This window comes from Watersipora subatra, chromosome 2, assembly GCF_963576615.1.
Source record: "Watersipora subatra chromosome 2, tzWatSuba1.1, whole genome shotgun sequence".
In the NCBI taxonomy this organism is placed as follows: Eukaryota; Metazoa; Bryozoa; class Gymnolaemata; order Cheilostomatida; family Watersiporidae; genus Watersipora; species Watersipora subatra.
Window position 1 is genome coordinate 2,566,417 of NC_088709.1, and position 27,305 is coordinate 2,593,721.

Here is a 27,305-nt window from a genome sequence, read left to right on the forward strand (position 1 = left end):
CGTAATTGCAGAGAGCAATTTGAGGTTGGATGTTATTCATGTCACCATCAGTGGCCTGTTTTGAGATATGAATCCCAACCTGTCGTTCGCACTCTAGACCACTAGCCTGCTCCCTATGGTGATATGTGTAAGAGGTATATGTAGGGAGTATGTGAGATACTTGCGGCCCAACAGAAGCTTTGGTAGTAAACACCCTATTTGTTGTACTGACAATGTATTGACATGCATTCGGTAGTATTTACTTAATTAAGTGTGGTGAAGGCAATCACAGCTAGGCACTGATCGAGATCTTGCACTGCAGTAACGTGGAAAGGGAAAATAATTCATAGCTTTTCCATTGGAGAACATAAAGTGGCTTTAGGGGAAGTGACTTTGGGCCCAAATGACATTGAGATACAACGGCTTGGCATCAACATAAAATACACAAACAATCTTACTGTGGTGCGATTAGATGGATTGACCTTTAATATGATTTAAGAAATTTAAATTTAATTTGAGTGAACACAAGAAGCATAATGACCATATTTTAAAATGATCTTCAGCGCATTACAACTTCTTTGTTTGGAAAGTTCATGCAAGATTTCTCTACTTCATTTGAGAATTAGTTCACCATAACTGTGTTTTCATGGTTTTCATCTCAAGTGAAGATGGTGAACTAATATAATGACCGGTGAGACATGCAGTGCTACAGATCTCTACACCTACGATATGAATGGCTCCATGGCTCTCATCTCAAGTGAAGATGGTAAACTATTATAAGTGAAGATGGTGAACTATTATAATGACCAGTGGGACGTACAGTGCTACAGATCTCTACACCTACGATATGAATGGCTCCATGGCTTTCATCTCAAGTGAAGATGGTAAACTATTATAAGTGAAGATGGTGAACTATTATAATGACCAGTGGGACGTACAGTGCTACAGATCTCTACACCTACGATATGAATGGCTCCATGGCTTTCATCTCAAGTGAAGATGGTAAACTATTATAAGTGAAGATGGTGAACTATTATAATGACCAGTGGGACGTACAGTGCTACGGATCTCTACACCTACGATATGAATGGCTCTTTTCTTTTTCTATCTTCTACATCATTGCTGGCAGTTTACCCAGCTTTTTAACTTACTGGTTAAACAGTGCCTTAATTATAAGATTTTAATTTATTCAAAGAATTCATCTTTCCACTGGAAGGCTTGTTAGAGACCTACGATATCTAGCTAACTGTTGTGAGTGCTGAAGAGCACTTCAAATCCGAATCATCGAATCATGGTACCTGACTGGAGTATTAACCCTGTTCCTAAATTGTGTTGTTGCTATTATAGTAGGTACCCTACAGTTTATGTTAAATATACATTACATAATACTTTCTATAAAATATTTCATTTTAAATTAAAAAAATATTCATTGAATGTTCTATAGGTTGCATTTGCTTTGTTAAACTATTAATATGTCTACAAAATGACCAAGAAAACTTTTTAAATCAACATACCTATTTGTTGAATAAAATGGCACAAAGCTGAAATTTTATTTATACAGGCTTGAAATGCAAGCTGCAGAAGATATTCTTAAGCACATTTAAATATAAATGAAACTGCTATTTTCAATTCATAAAGATATCAATGAAGAACGTCTTGTTAGTATGCAAAAGCAGATATTTATAAATAAACCAAACATCAGAGCAATATAAAAACATACACCTCAAAAAAATTGCACAGGCCCTTCTGCTCCTGGGCGTTGCAAACTCTTCATGTAATTTATTGTATTCTGCTGAGGGCACACTGTCTATCTTGAATTTGAAAATTTTTTATGTAGATACTTGTTGCTTTAGGTTAATTTTAAACGTACCTAATAGAAACTTTCATGTTTTACTTAATTTCGAGTATGAAATGAATATTTTTAGTTTGAAATTGGTTCAATAACCTCTGAGCGGCGCATACATGTACATGTATATTGACGTGGGAGTTGTCTCTTCTACAACAATACGTGTACACTAATTTGCTTATCGGCCTTAGTTCCCTCGAGGGGGTTGAGCGCTCGTGGAGTTGCAACGTTGCCCAGCCGTTTCCGGTAGCAATATAGGTACATTTTAAATCCCTAGTACTTTTCTTGTTGTTAGTAAAAATCGGAACTAGTGATTTATAAAGTCGTGACTTGCTAAACTCAAGTGTTCGTTTGCTAATTAATAAAATACGTTATAAATTATAAATACATATAAAATGCATTAGCAACTTTTGAATTATTGCTAATGTATTTTATATGCTGTCCTAGTGGTTCGAAGGTGTGAAAATCCTACTAGTTGCTGTTATGAACTCTGAGCTTTGATGCTGCTAATCTGCTATATGCTGCGTTGGATTCCTAGTTTTATATATTTGCTATTGTAGTTATAGCTTCTTCTATTTATCAGAACGCTTGGTTCAATGTTTACTTTTATCAGTTTCATACGAATAGAATGTTTATAACTTGCAAAACTGCTTCATTTGGTTCAGAGGTTTATAAGACAATGAAAGAAAGATCACCACTTCTCCTTGAGAGTTTTTCGTAATAGCTAGTTTGAGCAATACAATGAAAATTCTGTCATTTAAGAAACTATAGAAAAAGTTTTAGGTAAAAACTAACTGAAGCAATGCTTGTGCCGTGTTCTAAACATTTGTATGGAACATAATGGGTTTTAACCAGTTGATATTATTAAATAATGCAGCAAAGTTTTTGATAATTGGGTATTGCTACCTGATTGAAGAAAAGAGATCTTAGATCCCAATATTTGATGTTGAATAAGTAATTCTGAAGTTGTTGCGAGTTAATTTAGTTACTATGTTTTTGCAAGTGGCCGCAGAATGGTAAAACTCAGCCCGCTTACTTTTGCATCAAATGATATAAAATACACAGGGTTACTCAATTTGCTTCATTCTGTTAGTTCAAAACCATTGAATGGCAGTTTAAAAATATGGGAAACTTCACCTAGACATCCCAATGGACTACCAATTTTCAGACCAACTTCTTGTGCATTCAGTTGTTAAGGAGATATTTTAGCTGTATAAAAAAGCAGGATATATATCTAAGTCCCTTTCTAAAGTCTTGTATGAGTCTTGTCACACTTTCCATGAGATTACATGTTGGGGTAGTTCACGGTGTTTGTATGTATGACGTTTTCTGGTTGGAAGTCAGACTGAATTTGCTTGTATTTAAGTTTTTGTGACCAATTCTATTATTTGACTGAGTTTAGTTGATTTAAGCCCAAATATAAATTATTAACGGCTGCCATTTAAGTTGAAAAGACAGTGTAATTAACAGCTAAAGGTTGTATCTAGCCAATCGTTTAAAACGTCCGAATTCTCATTATTGACTTCATGATTCTATATTGTCGTTGGTCTAATAGTAGTATCATGACTAACTTTAGAGATCATAGCCAGTGAATGTAGTTCTCTATGCCTGACTGGGACTCTTTGAGTTTTGGCGGCGGATCAAATGAGGCACTCTTCTTATCACACACTTTTGTATCTCATTGTTTCTGGATCTCTTGGGCTTGTTTATGATTAATCACCTTGTCTGGTCAATTTTATTCATCTCAACATTGTTGAACTCTGACATGTTAAGGGAATATTCTGTGTTTCAGTTCCTGCAACAATTTAATACGTTCTTCCGAAAATTATTTCTCTGTGTTTATCCATTGTAACGGGACCTTCCCTACCTGTCTATCTTGTGTCTGAGCGTATATTATGTTCTCCATGGTAACGGGACCTTCCCTACCTGTCTATCTTGTTTGTGAGTGTATATTATGTTATCCATTGTAACGGGACCTTCCCTACCTGTCTATCTTGTGTCTGAGTGTATATCATGTTATCCATTGTAACGGGACCTTCCCTACCTGCCTATCTTGTGTCTGAGTGTATATTATGTTTGGATTTTTTTGGTTAATGTAAGAAGTATGGCAGCACCTTCAGAAAAAGTTGCATCCACATGTATTTTTGTTTTCATGTTTGAACTATTGTCATTATCTGTTAGGCCATTGACTGCTTGTATATCATTATTATTGTAGTCTTTTACTTGATCTAACTATGCATCGATCATGAGGTTGCATTCTATGACTTGCTGTAGGAGTTACTCGCCCTTTCAAATAAAGGTTTTTAGCACCATAATTTTTAATAAATGCTTTTGTATGCAAGTCACGCCGTGTCAATTATTTCAGTTAGACAATCCAGAATACAATAGATTATCTGGAATATAACAGTTATGTATATATTCTGAAGACATTTGTTGTATGTAGAGTTTAATATAATTGTACTTAACTTCCGTATTAAATGAATACTTCATCATTCTAGCGTCTAAACAACATGGCAGACTCCGCTCCTGTCATTGCTGCAATGGACCAAGACGAGGTGCAATTTGCCAAAACCTCATGGTGGCGTCTGCTACTACAACGAAAGTTTAGACTCAAGTCGAGAACCCCGATGCCAAAGGTAAATTTAGCTGATTAGGCTAGACAGTGCTGGCTGTTTTGACACCCCGTTGTTTGTTATCTCTATTCACTCATATATTCGAGCAAGACTGTTCACTGGATGTCTACGCTTGTTAGAATTTCATTAGCAAGTCTTCAAGGCTGATATTACAATTTACAGTTTTATAGACCCAGTTAATCTCACCAACTTTTCATTTGAGATCCATGGCTGTCGTACGCTTTTTGCTACTTCACGTTGTCAGAAATGTGAAGGCGTACTTTTCCAAAGCTAAATTATTCATTCAATTATCACGATTGCTAAGAATTTTCAGGAAATTTAAGTTCCTTACAAACAACAGTGACACAAGGGTAGACACTTTTGCCACTCTTTTCTCTGCACCGTTAGAATGGGGAGGGAGAAGGTGCAGGTGTAAAGGAACCAGCAAGAGGATTTTGGGCCAATGAGGCCGAGTCTGTCCTCTCCTTGCTCGGACTGGCTGTAGGCTTAGGAAACATCTGGAGGTTTCCTTGGATGGTAGCGATTAATGGTGGAGGTAGGCTGCATCACCCGCTGTCTGTTGTCAGTTGTGATCAGAAGTTGTCTGTTACCAATTCTATATCTCTATTACACATTTGTTTTGCTGCATCATACCATGACAACCACTCTCGTATATTTATGTTGATGTGTGAATGCTATTCAGCCTTCTAATGAATTGTGACTCTTCTGACATACTTATTGATGTTCATTTGTAGGTGCTTTCCTTATTCCCTACTTCTTTATGTTGCTCTTCTGTGGGATCCCCCTCTTCCTCATCGAGTTAATTGTCGGCCAGTACTCAGGTGCTGGGCCGGGAAATGTGTTTGAATTGTCTCCGATATTTAAAGGTAGGTGTACAGTACTTAAGAGTAAGTATACAGTACTGGATGAAATACTAGTTGAACCAACTTTAACCCACTGTATGACCATCTCGATTGACAGACAAATTACTATGATGAGGTGTTTGTTAGGAACTGCTAGTAGCGTCTCTTTCAACTAAGCTGTATATATCGGGCTTTAATATAAACAACTCCAAAATGAATCCGCTGCGTCTTTTATAGTTAATGTTCATAAGAGAGTAATATGGACTAACTTAATTCTTCGTGTCATGCGATACTAATATATAATAAATATTTGTTATATGTTATTTGGTTTTACCACATTCATATTTGGTTTTAACAGGATCATACTTGGTTTTAACACGATCATATTTGGTTTTAACACGATCATATTTGATTTTACCATATTTGGTTTTAATACGACCATATTTAGTTTTAATATGATCATATTTAGTTTTAATACGATCATATTTGGTTTTAATACGATCATATTTGGTTTTAACACGATCATATTTGGTTTTAATTCGATCATATTTGGTTTTAATACGATCATATTTAGTTTTAATACGATCATATTTAGTTTTAATACGATCATATTTGGTTTTAATACGATCATATTTGGTTTTAATACGATCATATTTAGTTTTAACACGATCATATTTGGTTTTAATACGATCATATTTGGTTTTAATACGATCATATTTGGTTTTAATACGATCATATTTGGTTTTAACACGATCATATTTGGTTTTAATACGATCATATTTAGTTTTAACACGATCATATTTGGTTTTAATACGATCATATTTATTGTATTTACACATCATTTTGCATTAGGCTGCTGCTCCCAGATTCTTCCCAAGAATAAGCTTGCACAAGGTACAAATTGAGCAAGCTATTATTAAGGCTTGGCAACCAAAAAACAATAAAATTCAAATGTTTTGCCATCAAATGATAATTGAAAGATGTGGAAAAAATATCTAGTTTTATCTTATGCAACTTTACTCATGAATTTATTATATTAACTTTTTAACTATGACTAGTACTCTAGGCAGGTACCACTGTTAGTACTCCAGGTATATATTATGGTTAGTATTCAATGGAGTTGCTAGCGAAGGTGCTAGTGAAGGTGCTATCGTTGGTGCTAGTTAGTACCAGAGTTCCATTATGTTTTAGGGCTGGGCTGGTGTGTCTTAGCCAATTCATTTGTGAATGGAGCCTACTACATCACTGTCATTACTTGGGCCTTCTATTATTTATTCTCCTCCTTTGTCTCACCATTGCCTTGGAGCCACTGCGAACAGACATGGAACTCTCTAGGTAGGACTCTCTTTCTTGATACCCTTACTGGAAGTGGGACTGTGGAACTGTATAAGTCTACCTTATCAGTTGTAATATAGTATGTTGCTATCTAGCTTTGTATGAGGTCTGCAGAGTTTTGTAAGATTTTGCTTATGCGTCTTTATAACTGCTGCATGGAGTAGCATGTTCATGGAAAAATATGGACCAAATCATTGACCAAATGAAAAATTGACCAAATCATGCTTTCTAATAGGAAGTTAGCAAATATGTTACTATGTATGCTGCTTAAGCTGTAACGGTGTCGGTTTGAAGTAACTTTCTCATTTGTGTTTTGTTTGGAAGTAAAAGTAAGGCAGCATTTTATTACATAAATGTCATGAAATGCAAGCTTGAAGCTGATACATGAGTGCATCATCTAATATATATTTACAAGGATTATCAGTCCTCACATGATGTAACAGTTACATAAATAGTTTAACTCGTGTTCATATTCCTTTTGACTTGCGAAAACAGTAATTACACAGACTTTCAGTACTATGTGAAATTCCTCAAATCTGATTTAGTGAACTAAAATCTATGACAATGCAGTTAGCAAAATATAGCTGTATGAGTTCTCTCACCATTGTGCAAATAATTGAAATCCAGCCTTGTATGATTAGCATTGTGCTATTCATGTCAAGCTATTCATGTCAAGCTATTCATGTCAAGCTATTCATGTCAAGCTATTCATGTCAAGCTATTCATGTCAAAGCTATTCATGTCAAGCTATTCATGTCAAGCGATGTGTTTTTCATGCACATGTAAGCAAGCACACTCGTAGATGCATGTTGGATTAAAAATAATCTCATGTTCTTGTAGGTTGCTTCAGCAAAGATGCCGAGGAAAAATGTCTGTCTGATCAAAATAACACGATTTATGTGAATCATCAGTGTGTCATCAACTCTACCCAAAACTGGCAGACCTACGGGCAGCATATCTCAGCTGCTGAAGAGTTTTTCAAGTAAGTTCACTCACGTAGTCTGGAACATAGTTTCTAACATTTTTCTTTTGAGCCTACACGCACATGTTAGTGTTTCATATTTAATGAGTGAAATATATTTAACATCTTTGTTTGTGACAAAAATAGTGAAATGCTGTGGTTTTTGATGATAGATGACTCACCTAAATGTTTTTTGCATTTTCTTAAATTTCACATTTTGGAATCTTCTTTGAAAATTCCAAAATTCCAAGATATTATTTAAGTGGTTTATTGTGGCTCATACTAATGTCAGTATACATATTTATGTATTTATAATATATTTGGGTCACCAATTGTTACGTTATATTTTTAATGGTCAGCTTATTTATCCTTATATCCTCTATATACACATACATGTACATGTACATACATGTATCTATTTGATATTTGTAAGGCAACTAATATTGTAACCTACTCTACACGCAGGCATAAAGATACATTTATATACAGATAAAAACTGAAAAAACATGAAAACCAGTGCAATTAAGTTTGCAAACCTCATTGGTCGGTTATTGTTAAACTGTTAATAGAAAATACAATGCAGACCACGAATGAACAACGCATTTTTAGGAAAATCACATGGACAACACTTGCGACCACTAATGACGCATCTGTATGCTTCATGAGAAAGCTATTCCAAATGAGCCAATTATAGACAAGTATTAATTGATTAACTGAACCGCAAGATCTGGTAGCAGTCATGCCTGTTATGACCTGGTCACCAACCGCTGACCAGCAACACGATGCCACGCCGCAGAAAGTACATATCGTGCACACATTGTAGTTCTCATTATGTACTGTTTAGACCATTCATTGCTAGCAATAATATTGTTTTCTTATACTTCATGCATATTGAAAAACATTTTGCAAGCTTTTTTTCTTGTGAAATTGTATGTATTGGGTCAGCAGAAGCGAGTTCGCTTATCGGCAAAGCTTAAAGGTTGACTTGCAACAAAATTCACATTACAGTTATTTGATATCAAAAGATTCACCATGTCTTACTCTGTTGTGTTGTAAGTGTCAAATATGTGGAAATGTGATTACAAGCTCTTAAAAGCTCAAAAACGAAAAGCCGCCGTAGATTGGAGGCAGTTTATTTTTCGGTAATTTTTCGGTTATTTTTAAAGGTAATCGATGTTTAAGGATGAATTTGAAACGTTTAATGAAAAAAATGTCACAGCTGTTTGTATTTTGCTGTCTCAATCAGTCACAGGAAAAGGAAGTGTTAGCTGTTTGGTGATACGTCAGCCCTGTCACATGTTTCAAGTTGCATTAAAATAAGGTTGACTTGCAAAGAAATTCACATTACAGTTATTTGGTATCATAAGATTCACCATGTCTTACTCTGTGGTGTTGTAGGTGCCAAATATGTGGGAATGTGATTACAAGCTCTTAAAAGCTCAAAAACAAAAAGCCGCCGTAGATTAGAATCTCTTTATTTATCTGACGTAGTCATTACAGTTTGGTTATCGTCTTGTCACGTGATGTTCTCACATGAATTGAAAGGCCAATAAAAAGCTCAATATAAAACTTATCATAGCACTAGTTTATGACAAACACTTCGGGTTTTACTGAAGACCCCGTATCAAATATAGATGCTCGCTACTTTACAGTTTGGTTTCGGCATTATCTAATCGTCAAGTCGTGATCTGATCATGTGACCCATTACTTCGAAAATAATTTTTGCAGCACTTTTCGATTATCACAGGTGACCAAAAGGCTCGTCATGATTATCAGACAATGATATGTACTCCTTCGAGCTAAGGTTAAACAGTTTAACAAATTTTTACGGTAAGTTATAAGATATCAGTGCTAAAAGTGACAGCATTACATTGACGATAAAACAGACGCGTAAGAACAATAGACATGATTTTATTAAATGCGTGAAGTATATTTGTGAAAATATTTCTACGAATGAGGTTGCATGAAAGTGTAAACAGAAACCATCCTGTAACAACTACGTCCCATTTGAGCCATTTTGGAAAGCAAATCCAAACTACGGCGGTCTCGTGTGGCTGCGATTAACCATTCGTTTTTTAGCTTTTAAGAGCTTGTAATCACATTCCCATATATTTTGCACCTACAACACAACAGAGTAAGACATGGTGAATCTTATGATACCAAATAACTGTAATGTGAAATTTGTTGCAAGTCAACCTTTGCAGACAATAGTTTAGTACCCCTTCTCACTTATCATCACTAGACCACAGGCTGGCTTGCTCTACTTTCAACATTTTTACTATACTTTTAGTATCATACATGTCAACTCCATATCTTTATATGAGAACCTTTAGTATGCCGTGTGTCAACCTCCTGTCTCTATATGTTTCAGCCGTAAAATGTACAGCATATACACTGAAGACAACATTCAGCGAGGGATGACAAACACGGGACCTCCCAAATGGGATCTAACATTAACACTGCTCCTTGCATGGATTGTAACCTACTTGTGCATATGCAAAGGCATTAAGTCCTCTGGTAAGGTATGTGACAGTACACAGCATGCTGCATATGCAGCTACCATGCTTTTGTCAAATTTGGACCATGACCTGTTACATCTAATTCTCATACAAGTGCTAAAGTTTTTTTCTAAGTACATAGGTTTCATAGTACACAGAAAGAAAAAAGGTTGTTTAGTAGTACACAGAGAGCAGGAAGGTTGGGTTGTACACAAGATAGAAGGAAAGTTACCATGTACAAATGAGAGAAGTAGTACACATGATATAAGGAAGGGTTTATAGTACATGTGATGGGATGGAGGCTACATAGTACACACAAGAGATGGAAGGTTACATGTACACATGAAAGAAGTGAGGTTATATAGTACACATGATAGAGGATTGTTATGTAGCAAATATGAGTGAGGGAAGGTTACATATACCTGTGATAGTACAAAACTTATGTAGTAAAAGGAAGGTTATGTAGTATATACGTTAGGATGAAGGTTACGTATGCATATGAGATAGGTGGTGTTACATATTACACATGAGTGATGGAAGTCTATATAGTGTATATGAGAGTCTATATAGTGTATATGAGAGTCTATATAGGGTATATGAGAGTCTATATAGTATATATGAGAGTCTATATAGTATATATGAGAGTCTATATAGTGTATATGAGAGACTATATAGTGTATATGAGAGTTTATATAGTGCATATGAGAGTCTATATAGTGTATATGAAAGTCTATATAGTGTATAGGAGAGTCTATATAGTGTATATGAGAGTCTGTATAGTGTATATAAGAGTTTATATATAGTATATATGAGAGTCTATATATAGTATATATGAGAGTCTATATAATATATATGAGAGTCTATATATAGTGTATATGAGCGTCTATATAGTTTATATGAGAGTCTATATAGTATATATGAGAGTCTATATATAGTGTATATGAGAGTCTATATAGTTTATATGAGAGTCTATATAGTGTATATGAGAGATGTAGAAATGCCAGTCTTGCCAAACAGCCAGCTAATTTACTTTTATAGGTGGTATACTTTACTGCACTCTTCCCCTATCTTGCTATCACAGGACTACTTATAGTTGCTGCTCAACTACCTGGTGCTGCCGATGGAATTAATTTCTACCTTGCACCTCCTGCGAACATGTCAACCCTCGCTCATCCCAAGGTACACAGCTTATCAGAAGTAGAGTAATGTATTGATTATACTGATTGGTCAATTACTTTGGCCAGAATTGACAGGTTGCTTTACCTCCTGTTGCTGAGCAGTGCACATCGTGAAAGTTAACTCTTCCCACTGTTCAGCATTTCTTCAGACTATGACAAACATTTCCTATTATCTGGTTTTTTGAGACAAAGACTACCCCTAGCAGTTTATCTAGCGCGGGTAATATTTTTAACAGATATGGGTTGATGCTACCACCCAGATATTCTATTCACTCGGGCTAAGTGGAGGCTCTGTCATGACTTACGCGAGTTACAACAGATATAACAATAATGTGTTAAGGTGAGTTGTATATGTTTGTAAAAACATCTTTCAAGGTTACGCTTAACCCTCGACAGTTGGATTCTGACATGGTGTAAGTGATGAAATACTCAGTACTCTGACATATGGTGTAAGTGATGAAATGCTCAGTACTCTGACATATATTGGTGTAAGTGATGAAATACTTGGAAAACATTTGATACGACAGAGTTCCATTATTATTTATAACTTTTGCCAATTGAACAAAGTCAAAGCAAGCCGAATGAGCAAATTATTAAAGCCAGTGTTTTACTAGCTGGTGTTTTACTAGCTGGCTAGTAGGAGTTGATTGTATATCAGCATGTTTTGTTCTACTATCTTTCAGTTTTTTAATTATATCAAATTCATTCTGTTGTAATCGCTTACAGGTTCATGTATATTGAATACAGTTTGCCCTTTATGCTTATGCAGGTCGTGGGTAAGCATGGTCACATTGCTGTAAATCAAGATGATTTTATGCCAGGTCGTTATGACCTTCACCTGACCGCATGCCTTACAATTTGTCTCATGCATTCTTTGACCACTGCATGCTTGCCACTCGCTGTTTCGTTGACGATTTATAAACATCTGGGACATGGTTTGGGGCTATTTATTGACTGCTTGCCTAAATATCTGCCATGATTCTAATTACCATTATGGAGACCTCGCCCTTACATAGAGATGACCCTTACCTGATACCTACCTTGACTAAGATGCATTCAAATTTGCAGTTCTATTTGTGATGCTTCCTTTGGTCAATCCAGAATCTTCCTACTATTTTTCCATACTTCTGCTCTGTTGCTAAGACTTACTAGGCTGTTGCTGTTCTACTTTTATTTTTAAATTAAATCTCAGGCACTAGCATCTTATCGTATAATGCACCAGTTAGTTAGCCAATAGGCTTGTTGCACGTTGTCTTAGAATTCTTCTTTTCACTACACGTTTGGGTTCATGCATAGAAACCGGTGAAAGCTACAGATGTGCATGGGAGTTTTACTGCAGCAAAATATCTTTCAGTTTAAAAATTTGTTGCATTGGGCTCTCTAATTTCTTTTGAAAGATACAAATAAATCATGCATTGAAGAGTAATTTCATGAATGTAACATGGTTCTGTATAAGGTTCATTAGATCACCTCAACAGTATAGCTTACTACCATCATTTTCTATGTACGTACTTGAGACTATTAATTCACTCTCGTCGACGCGACTCTCTCCAGCACGACTCTCTTCGACACGACTCTCTCCGACACGACTCTCTTCGACACGACTCTCTTCGACGCGACTCTCTTCGACACGACTCTCTTCGACACGACTCTCTTCGACACGACTCTCTTCGACACGACTCTCTCCGACACGACTCTCTTCGACACGACTCTCTTCGACACGACTCTCTTCGACACGACTCTCTTCGACACGACTCTCTTCGACACGACTCTCTTCGACACGACTCTCTTCGACACGACTCTCTTTGACACAACTCTCTTCGACACGACTCTCTTCGACGCGACTGTCTTCAACGCGACTCTCTTCGGCATGACTCTCTTCGACACGACTCTCTTCGACACGACTCTCTTCGACACGACTCTCTTCAACGTGACTCTCTTCGGCATGACTCTCTTCGACAGGACTCTCTTCGACAGGACTCTCTTCGACACGACTCTCTTCGACACGACTCTCTTCAACGCGACTCTTTTCGACGCGACTCTCTTCAACGCGACTCTCTTCGACACGACTCTCTTCGACAGGACTCTCTTCGGCATGACTCTTTTCAACGTGACTCTCTCCAACACGACTCTCTTCGACACGACTCTCTTCGACATGACTCTCTTCGACGCGACTCTCTTTGACATGACTCTCTTCGACACGACTCTCTCCAACACGACTCTCTTCGACACGACTCTCTTCGACACGACTCTCTTCGACGCGACTCTCTTCGACGCGACTCTCTTCGACGCGATTCTCTTCGACGCGACTCTCTTCGACGCGACTCTCTTCGACGCGACTCTCTTCGACGCGACTCTCTTCGACGCGACTCTCTTCGACGCGACTCTCTTCGACGCGACTCTCTTCGACGCGACTCTCTTCGACACGACTCTCTTCAACGCGATTCTCTTCAATGCGACTCTCTTCGACGCGATTCTCTTCGACGCGACTCTCTTCGACACGACTCTCTCCGACACGACTCTCTTCGACACGACTCTCTTCAACGCGACTCTCTTCGGCATGACTCTCTTCAACAGGACTCTCTTCGACACGACTCTCTTCGACACGACTCTCTTCAACGCGACTCTTTTCGACGCGACTCTCTTCAACGCGACTCTCTTCGACACGACTCTCTTCGACAGGACTCTCTTCGGCATGACTCTTTTCAACGTGACTCTCTCCAACACGACTCTCTTCGACACGACTCTCTTCGACATGACTCTCTTCGACGCGACTCTCTTCGACGCGACTCTCTTCGACGCGACTCTCTTCGACGCGACTCTCTTCGACGCGATTCTCTTCGACGCGACTCTCTTCGACGCGACTCTCTTCGACGCGACTCTCTTCGACGCGACTCTCTTCGACGCGACTCTCTTCGACGCGACTCTCTTCGACGCGACTCTCTTCAACGCGATTCTCTTCAACGCGACTCTCTTCGACGCGATTCTCTTTGACGCGACTCTCTTCGACGCGACTCTCTTCGACGCGACTCTCTTCGACACGACATTTTCCGTCCCATCAAGGATACTTTGATTATTTCAGGGACTGTCTGATTGTGGGAATAGGAAACTCACTGACAAGCTTCTTTGCCGGTTTCCCAGTGTTTTGTGTAGCTGGATACATGGCTCAGAGGATGGGCACTGATATAAGAAATGTTGTCAAGTCAGGTAAGCGCTTTAGAGTCACTCAAGGTCAGCTTCTGTTTAACAATGCTCTCGCTCGCAAGCTAAATATCTTTTGCTGAACATTGCGTGCTCACCAAAAATGTAAAAACACTTTAACACTATTTGTTTAGTCCCGAGGCATATCATTCAGCTTCTTGGTTTAGTCTTCAATTACAAAAATAGTATTGCTCATTTTGTAAACAAATATTAAGTAGAAGTGACAAAGTGCCGTTATGACTCAAAGACTTTTTTGTAAGTTTGCAATCACATTGTTTTCACCGCACATCTATGCATAATTCTATGTGCTGACATTTAATGAAAATCTCATTGTTATTTTAAAGATCATGATCCTTTCGGCGATACGTTTCGCGCTACACTGTATCAAAGAACATTTTATAAAGGTATAGATTAGCTTTTGTGCTAAATATGGAAAGTTTTACTATTATTTTCACAACCATCGTGCTTTCAAGGAGTATGTTGCATCATAGGATTGTTTCCTGCAGACTCAAGGCCTTCCTTGTTTAAAACTATACTATTACGATACTGCTAAATGTCATTATCTGTTGTCGTTTAATCAAGCTACTTTTTACATCGCCGATTGTTACTTCATGTCAGCATAGTCACATCTAAATTAATGCTGTTTTAGGGTCGGCTCTGGTGTTCATCGTGTACCCCGAGGTGCTGGATCAACTTCCAGCTGCAGCATTCTGGTCTTTCCTATTGTTTCTAATGCTCATTTCTCTGGGCCTTGACAGTCAGGTAAGTCTAGTTTGATCTCTGCCAAATACTGATTCATTCACCCAGAAGGCCTTGTAATCATTCACCCAGAAGGCCACAGTTTCACGTTGAATGTTTCTATTAGATATGCTTTTTAACTGTACCGCTTTTGCCTATAAGGTTCGTGATGCTATCAGCTCATATAGTTTGCTTGCGTATCATGTTTACTAGCGTCTTAATTAGGGCATCTTTCTTCCTGATCGCTTTTACGACAAGCGACAGTCTTCATTTGATTGAGCTGTATAATTTACTATTTGCAGTGATCCTTCAAAATTTTTCGCCTCATCTCTTTTGGTCTCTGAGCATCGCAGATTTTTCAATAGCCGCAGTCCTATCGCGCATGACACGGGGAGAGATGATGAAATCAATATAAGTCCGACAAAGGTTTGAACAAATTAAAAAGTAAGCTTTCATTTGGTGACCCTCTCAGATCAACTACTATATTTATGAAACAAACAAGGTTGGACTGTCTTGTCTATCGGAGGCTACATAAATGAAGGGTCTTAGTGAGAATTGTTTTCACTGCAAGAGTTGTCTTCAACGTTTCCTTATTGTTGGAAGGATGAATGAGCAAGTCTAGACTTTTGGTGTTCAGACAAAGTCACCTTGGATCGAAATAGTTTAAATTTGAGCTACAGTTACTTTTAGTTAAACTTAAACATTATAGTTAACAAGTTTATAACATGTAAACATCCATCTAAACTATGTATTGAATGGAGGGTTGACACGAATTTCCAGCTTTTTATTTTACGCGGCCAATTCTACTCTTTGGTAATGAGGATATGTGTGGGATCTCTGATCTTTTGACAACATGTTATACACAGACACACCTGTATATTATACACAGAGACACCTGCATATTATACACAGAGACGCATGCATATTGTACACAGAGACACATGCGTATTGTATACAGAGATGCATGCGTTCTGTACCCGGAGACACATGCGTATTGTACCTGGAGACACATGCGTATTGCACCCGGAGACACATGCGTATTGTACCCGGAGACACATGCGTATTGTACCCGGAGACAAATGCGTATTGTACCCGGAGACACATGCGTATTGTACCCGGAGACACTTGCATATTATACACAGAGATGCATGCATATTGTACACAGAGACACATGCATATTGTATACAGAGACACATGCATATTGTATACAGAGACACCTGCATATTGTACACAGAGACACCTGCATATTGTACACAGAGACACATGCATATTGTACGCAGAGACACCTTCTTATTTAGTTTGGGATCCTTGAAACTATTCTGACCGCAATCTTGGACAAGAAGCCAAAACTCCTGCCTAAGAAGCCTTTTGTAGCTCTTGCAATTTGCTCCTGCATGTTTGTGATTGGTTTTTCAACTGTCTCTATGGTAAGTCGTGTTTCTATTAATATGCATGCAGCTCTCACATCTCAATATACTCATAGCGTAATAGTGACAACATCACGCTTTTGTTTGATCTCTGGTATGTCAATGTTGTTGTCAGGAAAATTGCTAGACAGTGTTTAGGATGTCAAGCTGTGGCTTTCTGCATAATAATTGTTTCTATTCTGTCATATATATATTATATATCACAGAATATGTACATTAAAAAAATTGTTTCCTCACCCCGGTTAACTCGTATGGGTGGTAGTTTCTGCTCTAACTCGAGTCTCCTACCAGAGACCTGGGAGTTTGAGCACTCGCCTCAAGATCTTAGCTGTTCCCAATAGCGCACTTTTCTGCAACTCACCTGAGTTGATTGCTGTTGGTATTTGGGCAAGCCACATTTTATGCGCCGGTGTTATTGCGCCCAGTGCCCCAATGACTACTGGGATTACAGTTGTTCTTACATTCCAGCATTTTTCAATCTCTTCTCCGAGAGGGAGGTATTTCTCTACCTTTATAAATATGAAGATATATATATATACGATATATTATATATACGTAATAGCTGTATATACTCAGTTGAGTAGACAAACTTCACTGTGTTCATTTCCAGACTACCAAAATACCATAATGTGTTTTGTTAACTTGTACTACCTAATTGCAAACTTGTAGGGTAGTCTTGCTCTACTTGATTTATTCTCCAACCATCTGCGGAAAATTCCTGCTTCTACAGTTCAACGTCTATAATTTAACATCTGTTTACAAATGCCTGTATTCTACATCTGCCCCCACCATTCATACTCCCTGTTAACAGTCATTTTTAATTCCGCAACTGTAGTATGATTTGCCCCAACTAGATGGCCTTGGTCCTGCTCATCCTTGTGGCTATTTTACAGACTCTTTCAACCAATCATGGAACATCATTCATCTCTATCACTCATGTTATCCTTCGCAAGGTTCCATCACTTTTTACCATCATCAATTGTGTCCGTCTATCTTCGTTTTCCTTTTTGATGTAATTTTCTGCTTAATGACCTTACCACTGTAATCGATACTTACTCGTGTCGAAACAAATTTCTGTTAGTTTTGCCCACTTCTATATGCGTTCATTCTCAACGTGATCCTCCCATTTGATGTTATTAATATAATTCCTTCTGTATATGCATTACTGTGGCGTCTACTCCTTTTGTGTGAGATAGGCCTTTTTCTAATTGAATTTCCTCATCTCAGAATTTGGGCTGTACCTTTTGTTTTTTTTGTGGGCGTTCTTGTTGCCAAGCAGAAATCTTTACTGTCTTTCTCAGTCTATTCTCACAATTCTCTCCCGCAGCTTCAAGCAGTCACTCAGCAGTTTGCTTTCTCAGTAGTTCACTCAGTTGTTGCTAAACCATAGTTGCTCCTGTCTTTCCACTCCCTTAAAATCATTTTGCAAAAATATTTGTCGATTTGCTATTATCATTCTTCCATAAAATGATGAAAAGACTTGCCATGCCGCTTTGCAAAGTTTTGTCTTTGGTGACAAGTTTTCTTGTTGAATATGAAACTACGCCCATTCAATTTCGATTACAAGCTTACTATAGGAGCCACAGTTGATAGTTTGGAAAAAAGATGGCTCAGGTATGGGATTTGAACCCACAGCTTTTAGCATGGTAGACAGTCACTTGAACTACTGAGCCACGCAGCCGCTAATATTTACTATAATAAGAGCCTTGTCTGTCTGAAGCCACCTTAAAAGCATTAGAATAATGACAACCTCACATAAGAATCAATCCCAAGGCGCCACCGGCAGAGCACACTACCACTACTGCACTAATCCCTCACCTTGCACTTCATAAGATAATTACTGACTTACAGATTTTTCATAACGATCTCTCACAGAGCCGAGACTGGCAAATGTACTAGTTTTGAATATTTGTACTCATAGTTATTACGCCTGATGATCTCTCATGGCACACTAGACTGCCAGGGCACTATTAGCATATAATAGCTGCTTCCAATTGTTATCTCTTTCAGCGAAATGAAGACCACCTACTGCTAGAGGAAGCAACCTATCTCTTTATAAAATGAGGTTTTACTTCTAAGCACATCAGTCACCATGGCTGCTGCACACTCTATTGCAGTTCTCCGACATCCTTGTTACCTCTATTGAAAGTATTCGGCCTTGAGTATTAAGTATTACCATTCACCATATTTGCTATTTGCTCTCTTACTTCTGTAACTGCACCAAATGGATATTCTACTTCATCAGCTTCGATGGACTCTTATTGTTGTTCTCAGTGTTCAATAGTCTTCAAATATCGCTTCCATCTCTCGGTGTTCAATAGTCTTCAAATATCGCTTCCATCTCTCGATGTTCAATACTCTTCAAATATCGCTTCTATCTCTCGGTGTTCAATAGTCTTCAAATATCGCTTCCATCTCTCGGTGTTCAATACTCTTCAAATATCGCTTCTATCTCTCGGTGTTCAATAGTCTTCAAATATCGCTTCTATCTCTCGGTGTTCAATAGTCTTCAAATATCGCTTCCATCTCTTGGTGTTCAATACTCTTCAAATATAACTTCAATCTCTTTTTGATGTTTGTACATCCTTTCATATGTTTTATCTTTTGCTTTGTGTACTGGAGTGTACTCAATTATATACACCTTAGGCTGGAGTGTACTCAATTATATATACTTATTATATATGTATACTTTAGGCCGGAGTGTACTGGGTGGAGTTGCTCAGCTACTATTCAGGATTTGCTACAGTAGTCCTTGCTCTGATTAATTCCCTTGTGTACTGCTGGATATACGGTAGGTAAACTGTTTAAATGCATAAATATAGGTACATTGAGATACTGCTAGATATTGATATACAGTCAAACATGGATAACTGGAATTTCAAGGGACCGAGCAAAAGTGTTCGAATTATCAGAGCGTTCAAGTTATCAGAGCACTGTCACAAGTCCATATATTTACTTATTTATTAGTAGATACATGTACATATACAAACTATAATATAAATCAAAAGCACAAATGGCTTGTTTCAAATTAAATGCTTCTAATGTAAAGTTTAAAACGTTTTCATGAAAAAGTATAGAGATTTTTCTATCACTTGAGATTGGTTTGTTGTTTGAGGTGATGTTATTGCCAGGACGTTTTTCAGATTGACATTGGCAAAACTTGATCGTTGTTGAAATGCTAAAAAAAAAAGACATTTTTTTCTTTTGGGGTTTTACCCACGATCAATTTTGCCGTTTTTTCTTGAAGTTTATGCAGATTACCTTACTTTACCTGGGATTGGTTAAGAGCAACACTCCGAGGCAGTTCAATTAAAAGTTTTACGAGGTTTTATGGTACATTGTATATCACTCACGCTTTTTTAATAGATACTTATTGAATGTACACACGTATTCTGTGTTTAGGTCAAACGATGAATAGTTTTTTTGTAGCTCAGACAACGTATACGTTTAATTACAACAATTTTTAAGACGTTTTAAACATTCAACATTCCGACGTTGATTCAACACGGAATCAACGTCGGAAAACTATTCATCACGGGCTAGCCGGGTCACGCACTCAAGGATTTTCGCCACGTACATACAAAACAAAAACAACATGCGATTTTTGTTTTGTATGTGCGTGGCGAAAATCCTTGCGCGCGTGACCCGGCTAGCCCGTGCTATTCATCGTATCGCAGTATAAATCAAATTTCACCAAACTTTTAGAAAAGTCGTTGACAAAAATATTTTGCCGATGGTGGTAATAACGACGCTTATGAATTACGAAAAGATGAAGTTTACCTCTATGGCTTTGAATAAAGTGATTTTCTAAAGCGATAACAACCATTTGGGTAGCCGTTGGGCAAAAAAACAGTTCGAATTAACAGTGTTGAGTTCGAGTTATCTATAGCAATTTATCATTACGTGGGAATCGACCAAAGGAAATGTTCGGATTAACCATGTGTTCGAGCTATCCGTGGACGAGTTATCCACGTTTGACTGTAGTTATGTTCATCAGTTTGTTTCTAGTTTGTGTACTGTAGTGTATGTAAGGTACCATTTCGTAACAAATGCTACATCTTCCCAAAACATACCCCTACCGGGTAGTTTCTAGATCAGGGGTCGGCAAACTTTCTGTCTCCGACTCCATATTGACTTTTAGAAAAACAGTTACCTCGACATACGAGTGCCTCGACTTACGAGTGCCCCAACATACGAGTGCCCCAACATACGAGTGCCCCAACATACGAGTGCTCCAACATACGATTGCCCAACATACGAGTGCCCCAACATACGAGTGCCCTAACATAAGAGTGCCCCAACATACGAGTGCCCCAACATACGAGTGCCCCAACATACGCGTGCCCCAACATACGAGAAAATCGAGATGTGAGCAGAATTTCTAGCAAGTTTCTTGAGATACGAGTAATGTTTGAGATATGAGTAGTTTTTGAGATACGAGTATATGAGCCGGTTCTTGATGGTCACTATATGGCCAAGTATGTGAGAAGGAGCTTTTAAGAGCAGCATCGCTCGATTTTTTTCCTCAAATCAATTTAAAAACAGTTTTTTAAAAGGTTAGCTAAAAGTTATAGTGAATGCGAGGCAAAAAACGCCAAACCGAAAATGTATAATAAAAAATAAAGTCGACAAAATTAAAGTAAGTTTAGTAAAAGATTAAAAATTAGCTTGAACCGTGTGTTTAATAATCTAAATTCATTTACCGTAAATTCCTACGTATAAATCGAAAATTTGACACCAAATTTTAAGCTTAACAATCCATCCTCAACTTATGCGACGATCATGTTTTTCATGACATAAATTCTAGTAAAATTCAACTTCAAAAAACCATCAAAAACTTGATTGCAAACATTGAATTACATGATATGACATAGGAATTTAGTTATCAAATAGTAGAATACTAGTAATCCTACTCAACACGAGATGAATCAGAAACAAAGTTGCATTCTTCACAATTCAAATTATCATTGCTAGGATTCTCTTCTGGAGTTTTATACGAATTTAATGTTTTTATCGTGGTATCTGCCTACAAACTCACACCTTGGTAATCTTTTTGACATATCTACTATCGTTCATCCATACTTTTTCTTGTACAAGAATTACAATTCCTGACATAATCTGTTTTGTGGCATAGCTTTTCTGTTAAAAATGTACATATTATCAAAGGTGGCAGTTTCGTTCTATTTGTGAGGCTGGCCAATACAACGGTGAAGTATTGTTTTCTATGCCTTGAGGTCTTCACTAGAATTCTTTTGTTAGTTATTGTACATATTGCCGGCGGCACAAAAACATGAGTGTTTTTGCTGATGGCGTTTTTGAATGCCATTTCTTCAGTTATGCATCAACTGCCTCTGATGTCGACTGAACTATTTGCGATCAAATGATTTGAGCCAGAGAAAGGGGTCGACTTATACGGCAGGTACATGTCAAAACCAGGATTTTAAACTGAACTTTAGACCTCAACTTATACACTGGAATTTGTGGCAAGTTAAATTCAAAGTTTCCGTTACATAGCGTTCCAGAAGTTTAGTGTACTGAATGCGCTGCTGTCAAGTTTCTCTCAGACCGCCACCGTTCACCACCATGTTTGTCTCGAAAGTAAAAATTTACAGTATTGTACATAGTAATGTTACATTTAATTGAAGATTTTAACAACTAAATGGGTATTGGTTATTTTATGAGTGTATGTACTGCATTACAGCAGTTAAAAACATATTTTTCAACTGAAATATCCTGTATTATGTTTTTTTTCATAGTATGGTAATAGATTAATTTGTATTTAGTTATTTTATATAGAAAACAGTGCCTTGAGACACGAGTAAATTGACATACGAGCCAGTCCCAGAACGCATTAAACTCGTATGTAGAGGTATGACTGTACCAAATGGGCCCGGTCAGCGAAAGATATGATACATGTACCAAACTGTATTTATTAACTAACATGCATATCAGACTGACAGACAAATCCATTGAAGGAAAATCAAACCTCTACTTTTGAAGACTTTGACATATAAATTGTTCAGCATACGATGTGATATTTAGCTCTACACTCAAAGTAATATCTACAGTACGACTTTATAAGTTTTTTAAAGCAATTTAAAAAATAGTAAGTTTAGTAAAATAGTAAGTCTAGTAAAACTAACAAAAACGTAGAAACTACGTGTAAGTTAGTTTAGACATGACCTAGTTTCAGTGAGAGTAAATTGTACCATATATCTCTATTGCTGTTTTTACCCTGAGAGGACGCATTAACACGTCTGCTACACTGCCTGGCATCTAATGCCTGTCGAAATTAACCTGTCATTACAAATCAAAATCAATTGAGTGTACATCGGACCTTAATTCTGGAGAAATGGTAGGCCAGTTAAAAAAATAATGCATCAGATCTGTAGGCAGCAGTTTGTCTACCTATGCGCTGAATATCAATTCATAATTTGGATCTCATATATAAAAGTTTTTTTTCCAATTTGTTAAAAGTTCTTGGTTTACTCCTAGATTGTTGACCATTTGTTGAATTGTTACCTCGCAGGTGCTGGCAGGCTCATTGACCACCTTCAGCATATGATAAATCGCAAGTTTCCCATTACCCTCGTTTGGATATTGATGTTCCTCTGGAAGGTTCTGGCACCTGTAATAATAGTGGTAAGATCTGCTGAGCCTTTAACTAGTTAAGTTTATATTACTTTCCTATTTTGAGTTATTTTAGCCTTCTCAACTCTATGCCAAACCAAGTTGTCCTCTTTTGTGTAGAGAGAAGATAATTCTTCGCTGTAAATAATGTACTCTTTGTCATTTGCTTTTGCTTATTCAGTTATTATTTACAATTTATGAATGGTACATTTTTGATGCAAGGTTAACTCGTTTTATCGGTCATAGATTAAATTTGCAATTTTTTCGATGAAAATCTTTATAATCTTTATCATTGTTAGTCCTACGCTAGATATAAACACCATCAGCTGGTTTACACAGTCCATGCTGTTATTAAACAATGAAACTTAATACATCTACTTGGCAATTTTTAGCTGACTTAAATGGTCTTAATAAGCAATGAGATAGCTCAGTTTTTAAAGCTATTTGAACCCACTCTGTGGATAGACTGTTGAGAAGTTTCCATGATAGCTGCACTTTGTTGACTCATCTTCTCACCTTTAATACCAGGGGTTAGTCTGTACTGTAACACTCACTCCTCCTATGGCTAATTACTAACTACATCTTTGTTGCAGATCATTTTTGTCTTCAACTTCATTCATGTGTCCAAGATTGATTACCATGGGTATGTGCTACCTGATTGGGCACAAGCCTTTGGCTGGCTGCTTGTCTGGGTGCCTCTCATCATGGTCCCAATCGCTGCCATATTCACAGTTAAAGCTGACAGACGCGCTAATCCTTACTCTGCAGAATCACTGCTACAGGTGAGTTGGCGGTTGTCAATGACAGTGTGTATGTGTTCTTATTTCAAATAAGTCTTGTTTGTGTTTGTAGAGAACAACCTGCCTCTGCCTCTTTGTATGCCAGCTGATTGCCCAGCTGTTCTACAAATGCACCGCTTAGGGATTTCATAGGGTTCCGTTAATAGGCAAATCACCTGACGGACTAATTGCCCACTCTACTTTTACTGATACAGCCATTAAATAAAAAAGTCAAGTGTAGTTTTTTTCTGATTTGAAAGGCCAAAGTAGTGAATTTGGACATTCTTGGAATGAATCTAACAATTTACGTGTGTGTCACTGTTGGTATAATGTAAAACCCCTAAAACGTAAATGTTCTCGGAATGGATTAATTATGTTGTAGGAATGTCTACAGTTACCAGTACTCGTTACCGTGTTTTGTACTGATTTTATGACTTAAAGATTAATGTACTGGGATGTTAGTTGATGCCCGGATGTTAGTTAGCTCGTCACTGTGATCATCGGAGTAAAATAATAAATTATCTTACATGCATATATTATATGCAAGTAAGTTCAAGGTTGTTCACAGAGTTTAATTTATAAAAGAAAGGAGCAAAGTTTTCTTAGTCGGTCTGAAGTTCATCTGACTTTCTTTTCCTGCAGAGAATGCTGAGACTAACCAAGCCAAGTGCGCGCTGGAAGCCTTCCTACCTGAAGCATGAACAGACAATTACCAATATAGCAGTCAATGAGAGCAATGTGAACGGAAGTGTCTCACATATTGCTCCAATATCTGACTCATCAATTGGCGAGCTGCCTACATATGGCACCAATGCTGACCCTATATCCTTACCTGACATAACGAGACAAGATTCCAAGACTGAAACATGACATTACCTGCACATGTATATAGTCTAATTATCTTTCTATTTTTGGAAATATTTTTAGAATCTAGGCTTGAAGTAATAATGAAGGCTCCCAGATGCAATTTCACATGTACTAGTTTTCATATCTCTAGGAATTGTTATTTGGCTCCTTTTGGGACTGTTTGTCGTAAATTTTGTGCGTTCGTTCCAGGTTGATCGTATTAAGCATTATACGTCAAGACGCATCAACATGTGCATTTGTAAACATTTTAAACTGCGCTATTTTTATTGAAATGTCTGTTAGAAGATAATATCTTGATTTTATAACTTTTTTTGTTTGGAACACTTTCCTTTTTAGTTTCCATACTAAAAGATTTGTCTGCTTGGATGCCTTCGTTTGCAATTTTTAATTAGGCGTTTTTGCAATTGCTCAAATCTTTCAACACTTGGATCTCCATATTTTATTCATATCTTTTTTACACAGCTTTACATTATGTTCTAGATTATCTATATGTCTACTCAGATCGGAACTTTATGTAATACTGTTAAACATAGGTGCAGCTAAAATGCTTTCCTTATTTTTGCATTTCTAATAGGATATGTATTTTTTTAATACACCTCATGTCAAGACAAACCTGTGGACCTTCTCCTGGTGTTTTCTTTGTAAAAGACACTAATTCTAGTACATATGAACCAAAAGTTATACGACACATTTTTTTAATGTTGCTTACAAAATCATTGACTTGTCATTAAATTTTTTCTCTTTCATTTTTATTAATATAATATCAAAGTACATGTAGTATGGATTTGGTACTCTATTTGTATGCGTTATGAAAGAGTTGTACGCTCTTGCCAGTTTACAACCTAAACTGAGATCCAACAAATGATAATCGTTAACTCTGAATATGTATAGGTAATAAAATATTCTGACGTCAAAAATCGTGTATTACGTATTTACACATCTATGGAGGAAAACGGCTCTATGAATTCGAAAAGGTTGCGTATCGCAACTACAGTGGTTTTTCAAAGTTCGCAATAGCGGAAGTGGGATAATGTGTTTTTTTTTTCGTGTAGTACTAGCTCATGTTCTGAGAACCTGTGGCAATAGCGTCATTTGCTAAGCTAACCGCTGGTAACAATAGCGAAAGTTATACTTTTTATTGGTACATTTTCAATAAGACCTTGTTCACTAGTTGTTTTATCTTGCTTTCTGTTTAGATGCTTACACGTAACTAAAACCAGGCATTAAATAATGCTCTGTATCACTTATCTTGCTCTTTGGTTCAAGTAGTTATGTCTCTATTGATTGCCCAAAATGGGATTGGTTTTGTGCGAGTACGTATTGATAGCACATTAGTTTTTTGGGTGTATCTTTTTTCTTGGGAGTATGTTTTCTGATACAGAATAAATCAACCTCGTTATTGTATGCTTGTTTCCTAGAATTGATTAAAATGAATATGGAGAAAATATAATAAGACTGCGAGTGCTATAGTGAAGTGCAAAGTAAAAAATTGCTTTTAATTGTAGTGGACTGTTTATTTATTCTTGCGAGTATGCTTTTGACGCATTAATCGCGGAAGAGAAGACATTAGTTGATAATTACATACGCACTGTTATAACTTTAGGATTCTTGGGCTCAAGGGGTATTTCGAGCCGACGCAGCTGGTTTATAACGACGAACATAAGTTTTGTTTTACTTTTGGTTGATCAGTTGAATAGCTAGCAGAAGTTCTAATATCAATAACATCTTCATGAATAGTAATTAAATTCTGTTATATATTAGTCGAAAAGAATCACTCTGAGGGCTGTGATGTGGCCTCTTTTGCTTTTAATAACAGTTAGCTTCACGTGGTTGTAGACCAAATAATTCACATAAAAGATCTAGGGAGTATGCTGATCAGAACTTGTTAATGAACCCACGGTGTAAAATAGCTACCACAATTATTGGTCCCAAAGAATACTTGTATTGCTACACAAGTATGATTATGGTTACTTGCAATTGTAATGTACATACTTCGTACTTGCCAAATCTCCCTAGTCAGGCTGCGTTTTTAAGATTTTTAGCTTTACCTCCTTGCTGACACCCATGTCCTGATTTTTCCCATTTCGGTGTTTAATTCTAATTATAAATGTATAAGCAAGGCTCTAGTGATTGCATGTTGGACATTTTGCTTGGTAGAATTTAAGTTATATAGCAACTTGGCATTACCATGGCTTAAATAAGACGATTGACATCGATTGATTACATGGCTAATTCTTACCAAAACTCCAGACATCTTTAAATGGTAACATTGTATGTTTGTGAAATCAAATGCAGTTGAAAGTTTTTTAAATCAGAAAATAATTCTGCACAAGAATACATGCATTTGACAAACAAAAGGAATTATTAATATCTTTGTAGTTTAGTGAGACC

At 37.1% G+C, this 27,305-nt stretch overlaps 1 protein-coding gene across 1 annotated transcript; it reads left to right on the forward strand.

The window, feature by feature from the left end:
- Positions 1-4,350: 4,350 nt before the first annotated feature.
- On the forward strand, positions 4,351-25,618 carry LOC137387225 (sodium-dependent proline transporter-like). Its single transcript, XM_068073565.1, has 15 exons — positions 4,351-4,461; positions 4,846-4,993; positions 5,193-5,324; positions 6,492-6,635; positions 7,476-7,617; positions 9,968-10,118; positions 11,133-11,273; positions 11,509-11,612; positions 14,355-14,479; positions 15,123-15,235; positions 16,510-16,638; positions 19,333-19,429; positions 23,168-23,280; positions 23,862-24,050; positions 24,690-25,618. Exons 1-15 carry the CDS (start codon positions 4,366-4,368, stop codon positions 24,915-24,917), a joined length of 2,052 nt encoding a protein of 683 aa, XP_067929666.1. The 5' UTR covers positions 4,351-4,365; the 3' UTR covers positions 24,918-25,618.
- The last annotated feature ends 1,687 nt before the right edge of the window (positions 25,619-27,305 follow it).

What these genes read in the sequence shown, in the direction of transcription:
- LOC137387225 (XM_068073565.1), top strand. Translation starts at nt 4,366, where the DNA reads ATGGACCAAGACGAGGTGCAATTTGCCAAAACCTCATGGTGGCGTCTG. An exon ending in GCATTAAGTCCTCTGGTAAG is followed by an intron (nt 10,119 to 11,132) that starts GTATGTGACAGT and finishes TTACTTTTATAG; the next exon opens with GTGGTATACTTTACTGCACT. An exon ending in CTGCAGAATCACTGCTACAG is followed by an intron (nt 24,051 to 24,689) that starts GTGAGTTGGCGG and finishes CTTTTCCTGCAG; the next exon opens with AGAATGCTGAGACTAACCAA.